Source organism: Drosophila obscura, unplaced genomic scaffold (genome assembly GCF_018151105.1).
Source record: "Drosophila obscura isolate BZ-5 IFL unplaced genomic scaffold, ASM1815110v1 contig_9, whole genome shotgun sequence".
Taxonomy (NCBI): domain Eukaryota; kingdom Metazoa; phylum Arthropoda; class Insecta; order Diptera; family Drosophilidae; genus Drosophila; species Drosophila obscura.
The window spans coordinates 1,615,241-1,623,535 of NW_024542883.1; the positions used below are offsets into that span (position 1 = coordinate 1,615,241).

Sequence of the window (8,295 nt, forward strand, 5' to 3'; positions counted from 1 at the left end):
AAAGGAATTTGACGACCCCTATATAACGGAGACTCTCTATATCTCGCTTGTTCGTCCGATTTTAGAATACGGCTCTTGTGTATGGTGCCCCCAGTACAAAGTACACCAGGACCGTATAGAATCAGTCCAGAAAAACTTTTTACTTTTTGCTCTGCGTGGCCTTAACTGGGATGCAGGTGTGAAACTGCCATCTTATCCTCGTAGATTGCTTTTAATAAACCTTCCAACCTTAGTTAGTCGTAGAAAAATGCTTGGTGTGATTTTTATGCACAACCTGATCAAGGGTGATGTAGATAGCCCTGACTTGTTGAGCCGCATAAACTTTACGATTCATATTAGATCTACTAGAAACTTCATTCCTCTTTTCCTTCCGCTTTGTAGATCGAATTATTCCTTGCACGAACCATTTAGGGTACTTTGCTCGGACTTCAATTCCCTCTACCACATAATATCAACTACTAATTCCCTTCCTCTTCTTAAATCACTAATACTAACATACCTTTCCCGTAATTAGTTATATTTTTTAGCTATCTTTGCATGCTTAGCTCATTGAGTTGTGTTTAGCTCTAATTTTCCTCGAATTTTAATCTAACACCTATCTTTCCTGCATGCTCGCGATCGGTTCGGTAACACGCGTCGCGCGTCATGCGGCAGCGCCCCTCGGTCGGTTGGGCAGGAGGAGGGCTGCGTTTCTGCCTGGGTTCCGCGCGTAACAGGCTTCGGCTTGGTGTCGCATGGGCCACTTGATGGTGCAGTCATTGCATATCAACGTCCAGACAATTTGTAGTTTAATATGTTTCATATTTAAATTGAATATTATTATGACTTGATTTCAAAATTTTTCTTTTAAAATCCAAAGGAAAAACTTTTTATTTTAAATATTCCATATTAAATGAAATCAAATATTTTTTGTATTTATTTTAACTATGTTTATATTATTTTTTTATGTCCCTCGAATTCCCAACTAGTTCCAGCTGCTGCTGCCTTCAATGCACAGTAAAATTATCTTAGCGCAGGGGCATAATCACAACTAATGCAGTCCTACTCATGTTGCGGTTATTTCTAGTTGAAAACTTTAACCAATTCACACCATGAGGACTTGAAATGTAATTTGCGTACGCAAAATAATAACCAATTAGTTAAAAATGAATATAAATATAAATATGAAACATATTAGATTTAAATATTAAACATATTAAATTTAAATATGAAGCATATTAACATTAAATATGAAACATATTAAATTTAAATATGAAACATATTAAATTTAAATATGAAATATATTAAATTTAAATTTTTCTATATTAATATCATAATTTAAGTGAAAAATATTCAATTTTAATACAACCACTCTTGGATGAAAATCAATGGCATAAATATTAAAATCTAAGTGAAAATATTAAAATTTCAGGGGTTTTTTCTATCGGTGCAGTTCCTTGAATAAACCAAAAATGTCGTGGAAAATGCACATATCATCTTTCGTCGTATAAAATTGTGCGTGAGCCAAATGACGCGTCCAGAAATGGGTTATGTTGACGTTTTCCTTTAATAAGTCGGAATCCTTTAAAAAAGATCCAAGAAACTCGGCTTTATATTTAGGAAGATCCAGGTTCCTCACCAAATCGTTCAATTGTTCCTGTGAAATAGGATTGCAAAATTTCCATTCTCCTGAATAGTTATTGCTTGAATCCGTTGTTCCATTCGACGAGGAAGATACCTCTCCTTTTTTGCGTTTTAGGGGCGGTATTTCCTCTGAAGGACGAGCAGGAAGGGTAAAGCCGAAACCAGATTGTTTCTGATAAACTATTTTCATGTGTTTCCCAAATCCAGTTTTCTTTACTGAACAAAAGAAACATTCGGCGCCGTGAATATCTGTTTTTTTTTCCACATCATTGGACTACCAAATTTAAATTGTTTTCTAAAAAAAATTATAAGAAAAAAATAATGTTTAGTATTTTGGATAAAGTTAAGGTTGTGGATTAGAGTTACTTACTTTTCGTCGTAATCATATGCTGTTAAATTTAATTTACACATTTGACATATACAGCTTGGTGCCCACTCTTCAACAAAACTTTCGGGTTTGATTTTAAAGTTTTCTTCATGTTGTTTTTGGAGAGTTTCGGTAAAAGCGATTTTTATTTCGTTGATCATCATGTACTTACCACAGATGTAGCAAAATGAGTCTGCTTGGAAAGCACAGGAAAATGATCGGCCAGAGGTATCCATGATAATTGATTTTAATTAATTCTAAGATGTCTTGGAAAACACACGATCGTATTCTGAGGGAAGTCAGAACAACACTAAGGCACAGACACTATTGGCACAGAGTTATATATCCATGACTATTGTGAAGGGATGGCTTTTGAGTAGTATAGTAGTGTTTATTGGATATAATAAGTTGAACAATATATGTAGAATGAATTAATTGAAAATAAGGTTTTCTTGAACGTGTGTTATCTTGTTCGCTTCGACTTCTTAAGTAAGTATCGCCTCTGTTGTTATCGATGGCTAGGGCCTATCGTGCGTATAACAGCCCCCCCATAGAGTGGACTGCTTCTGTTGACTAACAGCTCTTTACAGTCGGCCTTTCCTGAAAAATCGCAGCGTCCTCGCGAGATTCGTAGGGTGAGTCGCCTTCCATGTCGTCATCTTCATCTGGTTCATCGGGTGGGAGTTCGCACCAGCATTTCATTCTGTCAGAAGAATACACCGACTTATAGTGCCTTTGCTTTCGCTGGGCATGAGGGATATCTTCTACTAGATATCGGTCGTTTGGCAGCACCTTGCTGACAATAAATGGACCTTTGTAGCGAGGCTCCAATTTGCGTGATGTTCCTGTGCTAAACGGCTCATTCTCGACTAACACAAGATCACCAAGGGTATATACGGTTGGCTTGGAATGTCTAGCATCGTAACGTTTCTTCGCAGCAGCCCTATGATCGTTGACTGTAGTCGCAGCATCTGCTCGTAGCTTTTCCAACTCGTCATCTGTCAGCATCTTCAGATCCGGGCCTTGGATCGCATTTGTCACTGTGTTCTTGAGGATATCTCGTGGCTCATAACCATACAATAGCTGAAATGGGGAACATTTAGTCGTACTATTTACCATGGTGTTGATGCTCCATTGAATTGAGCGTATCTGGTCGTCCCATCGTTTTTCATTTTCATTTGAAGGCAATAACATTGACAAAATAATCCGGTTGGTTCGCTCTGCATGTCCGTTTGCTCTCGGTGTCTTTACAGCATTGAGTATGTGCTTTACATTATTCGACTTACAATACTTTTCAAAATCCTTTGCAGTAAAAGCTGTACCGCGATCGGTAATGATTCGATCTGGCATTCCTAAGTAGCTGGTTACCTCCTGCAGGATATCAATAACGTGTTTCGTGGCTGTACTTTTTACAGCTCGCACTATGGTAAATTTAGTGAATGCGTCGACAATCACAAGAATGTGCTCATTCCGTTTTGAACTCTTTGGGAAGGGTCCCAGGTGATCCATATGTACGGTCGAAAAAGGGATCGGATGGATGTCATCATAATGGTATTGTCCTTCCTGACGTCCACCTGGTATCTTATACAGCGCACAGCCCACACAAGACTTTATGTAGCTTTTAACGTAGTTGCGCATTCGGGGAAACCAAAACAAATTTAGAATCCGATTAATGGTTTTCTCTGTGCTCATGTGTCCAGCCTTGTCGTGACATTCATGTAAAATATGGAATCTTAGCTGCTTCGGCACAACCCATAGTAGTTTGCCGTCATATTTGCGAAACAGGCGATCTTGCTCGATCACTTACTCGTCGGTCTCAGATTTCTTATCAATGTTCATCTCAGCGACAATCTTCTGGATTTTCTCATCTTGCAATTGTATGGCAAACAACCAATCAGCCTCGTCGATGATGGTCTTCGAAATTTGCAGGGATGCTGTGTCCATCTCATGTGCATCCTCAAATGGAGCTCGACTTAGCGCGTCAACATGATTCATCTGTGTTCCAGCTCGATGAACAATGTCTATGTCAAATTCTTGTATACGTAGCCACCATCTTGCAATTCGGGGTATAAACTCTCGTTTCTCCATTGATGTTTTCAGGGCATTACAATCGGTAACGACTTTAATACGCTTACCATATATGTAATATTTAAATCGCTCCAACGACTCGACGACGGCTAGAGCTTCTAGTTCGTAACTGTGGTAGTTCTTCTCTGGTTTGGACGTTGCTCGGCTATAGTAAGCAATTGGCTTCATCTGATCCTCATCCTTCTGCAGCAATACTCCGGCTAAGCCAACGGCACTGTCATCCGTATGTAGCTCATGCTCAGCATCGAGTCGGTAACTGGTGACAACGGGCTTCGATATTAGGCGTCTCTTTAACTCGTCAAATGCATCCTGTTGTGGCTGTTCCCACTTGAACGTCTGGTCTTTGCGCAACAGGGTATTCAGGGGATCCGAAATAATGGCATATCCGGCAACAAATTTCCGGAAGTAACCGCTGAGACCCAAAAACTGCCGTACTTCAGTCACATTGCTCGGCGTCGAGAACAATGCAATAGCGTTCGTCTTAACCTCTCCAGGACTGATGCCGTCGGCGTGTATCTGATGACCCAGGAATGTAATTGTTTGCTTGAACAATTCACATTTATCCAGATTTAGCGTTAGTCCGCACTCTTGCAATACTTGGAGGATTCGCTCAAGCTTCTCATACATCTCGTCAAACGTCTGACTACCAATTAAGATGTCGTCCATGTAATGTATCATGTCGCCTTTCTGCACTCGCTTCTGTAATTCTGCCATGAGTCGATTGAATACAGCAGGTGCAGTTTTTAGTCCAAAAGGAAGTCGCTTGAACTCATACAGTCCATCCGTAGTGATGAATGCAGTAAACTTTCTACTTTCCGGTGCTACTTCTATCTGATAATAACCGCTGTTGAGGTCCAGAGAAGAAAAGTATTTAAATCGCTTCGCCTCCTGCAGACGCTCCTCGATGTTCGGTACAGGAAAATTTTCCTTCTTGATCAGTTTATTGAGACGGCGGTAATCAACACAGAGTCGATCACTACCGTTTGGCTTCTTGATGAGCACCACTGGGCTGGCGTACTCTGACGTGGATGGTATGATAATATCCTGCTCCAACAGCTCTTCGACCATTCTGCTTACAATTTCCTTCTTTGGCTCGGATACTCGGTATGGCGCTTGCGAAACCACTTGGCCACTCTCAACGCTAATGTTGGCTTGGACGATGTTGGTTTTGCCTATGCCTTGCAGTCCTGTGGAGAAAACATGGTTGAACTTCTCCAGCAAACCGCCCATTTTACTTCTTTCCTGCTGGTTCTGTAGATTGACAAGAAGTTTTGTAGTTAGGTTGTCGCTTACAAACGCTACCGGTTGATGAACAGCACGTTTCACTTCGGTGTCGCCTGACTCAAACTTCAGCGATAGCTGACCGCTAATGATGACGTCTTGTCCTAACAGAAAGTCCTCTTGCAGCAGGTCGTCGTCTGCTACGTATACTTTGGCCGTAATCATTTTTCCATCGATGTAAATATCCACAACCATTGCTTCAGTCAGGATACAGGAACCCCCACAGATGCCTCGAATCTTCATAGAGCACTTGTGGCGATCAGCGTTGATTTGTTTGGCAACTGATTGGCGCATGATACTAGTCTGACTTCCAGTATCAATGAAGGCGCTATAGATGTACGACTTTATGTAGATTTTCCTAGTGAATAGCTTGTCGAGATTCGCGGCACCCAAACGCATCATATCTGCCGGTTGGCATTTCTCATTGCGTGCATGAAACTTATTGCAGTTGGTACAACGCGACTTCTTTTTTTCTTGTTGGCATGAACTAGCGAAGTGCCCCAATTCTCCACAATTGTAGCACTTCTGAGCCTCCTTTGGCTTTGTTGGCTTTACGTCGTAATCCTGCTTTGTCTCAAAGTTGCTGCCTTTTGGTACGAACTCCTTTTTGTTTGCGATTGGTCGACCTCTATTTACAAAATACGATTCGGCTGCATCACGAAACTGCTTCATTGACGAAAACTGAATTGCGGCAATACTATTTTGCAATTCTCGATGCTGTATACCTGATCTAACATATCGTATAACCGCTGCTTCACTAAGCTTGTACCGCACGCCAAGGGCGGACATCCGGAAACAGTACTCCTTTACTGTCTCCTTTGATCGTCTGGTTGCATTGGCCATATTGAAGTGAACTTCTGCCACGTCTGGGTTAGATCCAAACTCGTCTCTTATAGCTGCAGCGAAGTCACTCCATGTGGTGTGTAGAACCGGCGACGAGTCGAGCCACATCTTAGCGGGACCCTTAAGCCGCGTATAAATGGCGAGCAAAAGAAACTTCTCGTCCCATTGGTAAGCCTCAACTACCCTGTTGACACGATCGATGAACTGGTCTACGGAGATGGCGTTATCGTCGCTGGGGTCATAGTCCGGCAAGGTATTTGCTATTTCCTTGACCGACGCTTGCCTTACGTAATTGGTAGCCTGTCTACCTTCGGTATTTTCTTCTCTGATCTGCTGGTGGTTTGTTGTTGCTGCTGCCGCTTGTGCTGTTTCACCTGATGCTGTTGCTTCCGCGTTTTGTCGTTGCATGATGACCAACTGAACCATCATATTCTTCAGCTCCGTCATTTCATTTTGCATGTGTGAAATTGCCGCCGCATGTGACGTCAGCGTCTCCTCCTCATGTTGACTTATGTTTCCAGCTGCTTGTGGCATCTCTACGTCTTCGGTTTTCTCAAACTCAATTAGTCGTTGTACTAATTCGGCTCTGGAGCCCGAAACTGCCAAGTTCCGCTCTCTTAACAGGAACCGTAACTGGTCCACCTTAAGATCCGCAATTTTGACCATTTTCGCTGATATAGGTGCCCCTCTTTTAACTTGCACGCACAATCAGTTTGGTGCAAGCGAGACAACTGATATGACTGTATTTCACAACGTTGGGCTTCCACTTGTGAATTTCACAACGACGCTACATACACACACAAGCCTTTTGTCTGTATTAGCGTATATTGACAGGCTCACACAGATTCCTGATGCACTTTCTTGAGACTCTTTCTGTCCAGGTTCACTAAGATTCCTGATCGCTGAACGTTGAATCCGTCTGCCGCGTAGAAAAGGAACACCTCCGTAATTTGCAATTTTCTTTGTCACCCAGACCTTAGGGAACATATCCCATTGCAAACTTCCCACGCCGACGATTCTTGCCGCTTTTCTTGAGTTTCTCTTAAAACTTTTACGCTCTACACATAACAACTCTACTAATCCCACTTCTGAACTGTGAAGGGATGGCTTTTGAGTAGTATAGTAGTGTTTATTGGATATAATAAGTTGAACAATATATGTAGAATGAATTAATTGAAAATAAGGTTTTCTTGAACGTGTGTTATCTTGTTCGCTTCGACTTCTTAAGTAAGTATCGCCTCTGTTGTTATCGATGGCTAGGGCCTCTCGTGCGTATAACAGCCCCCCCCATAGAGTGGACTGCTTCTGTTGACTAACAGCTCTTTACACTATGATTAGGTAGACGCGACGAGATCGAATTTGTGTGGACCTGCACTTGTGAGAATATAAAGGAAACATTTGACCTGAATATGTAACCTACCTCAGATAATGAAAAAAGTAACTGTCAACAACATATCATACCAAAGAAACGCGATCAGGTACCAAATGTACAACCCTTTTTCGTTTGCTTTTTTCCCAATTGGCAGTTGGGCCCGAAACCTTCCAAAAGGTATTTTTTGTTAAATTTTTTCATTTTTTAGGTTTGGCTAACGAATTTTAGCTCCAAAGTCTCTACATAGATTTAAATGAGCGATACCTTAAACGACGCCAAATTAATGCACCTATACACAAAAAAATAGAGGACGCAGGATATAATTTTGTTTCGACTTTTCTGAGTTTTTAAAGTCAAAATTTCGTAAAAAATACCGCACAAAAATCATAATTTTTCAATGCTTCATATTTCCCAGACGGTAAGCTGAAATTGCAAAGTGTTAAGGCTTAACTTCTAGCTGTTTTAATTATCTTTTCAAAATAGCAAAGTTCTTCACAACCAGACGTAAGATACTAGAGTTATGTGAAAAAAACAAGCGCTACCTCTGAAAAAAGTTTCAAAAATTCTTTAAAAAAAGTTCTGCCATAGAAAAAAAAAAATATCATCACACCATTTCTAAGCCCCAAATCTTTAAGAAAAAGTCGGTTTTGTTCCTTGAGGAAAAATCGTGTCGGGTAGTGTAATTATTAAACTGGAGCACGTGCGAGATAAGTCCGCTCTG

The 8,295-nt window shown here is 41.1% G+C and overlaps 1 protein-coding gene across 1 annotated transcript; it reads right to left on the minus strand.

Moving 5' to 3' along the window:
* Nucleotides 1–3,793: 3,793 nt before the first annotated feature.
* On the minus strand, nucleotides 3,794–6,868 carry LOC121405348. The gene has a single exon (XM_041596017.1). It carries the CDS (start codon nucleotides 6,866–6,868, stop codon nucleotides 3,794–3,796), a length of 3,075 nt encoding a protein of 1,024 aa, XP_041451951.1.
* Nucleotides 6,869–8,295: the final 1,427 nt, after the last annotated feature.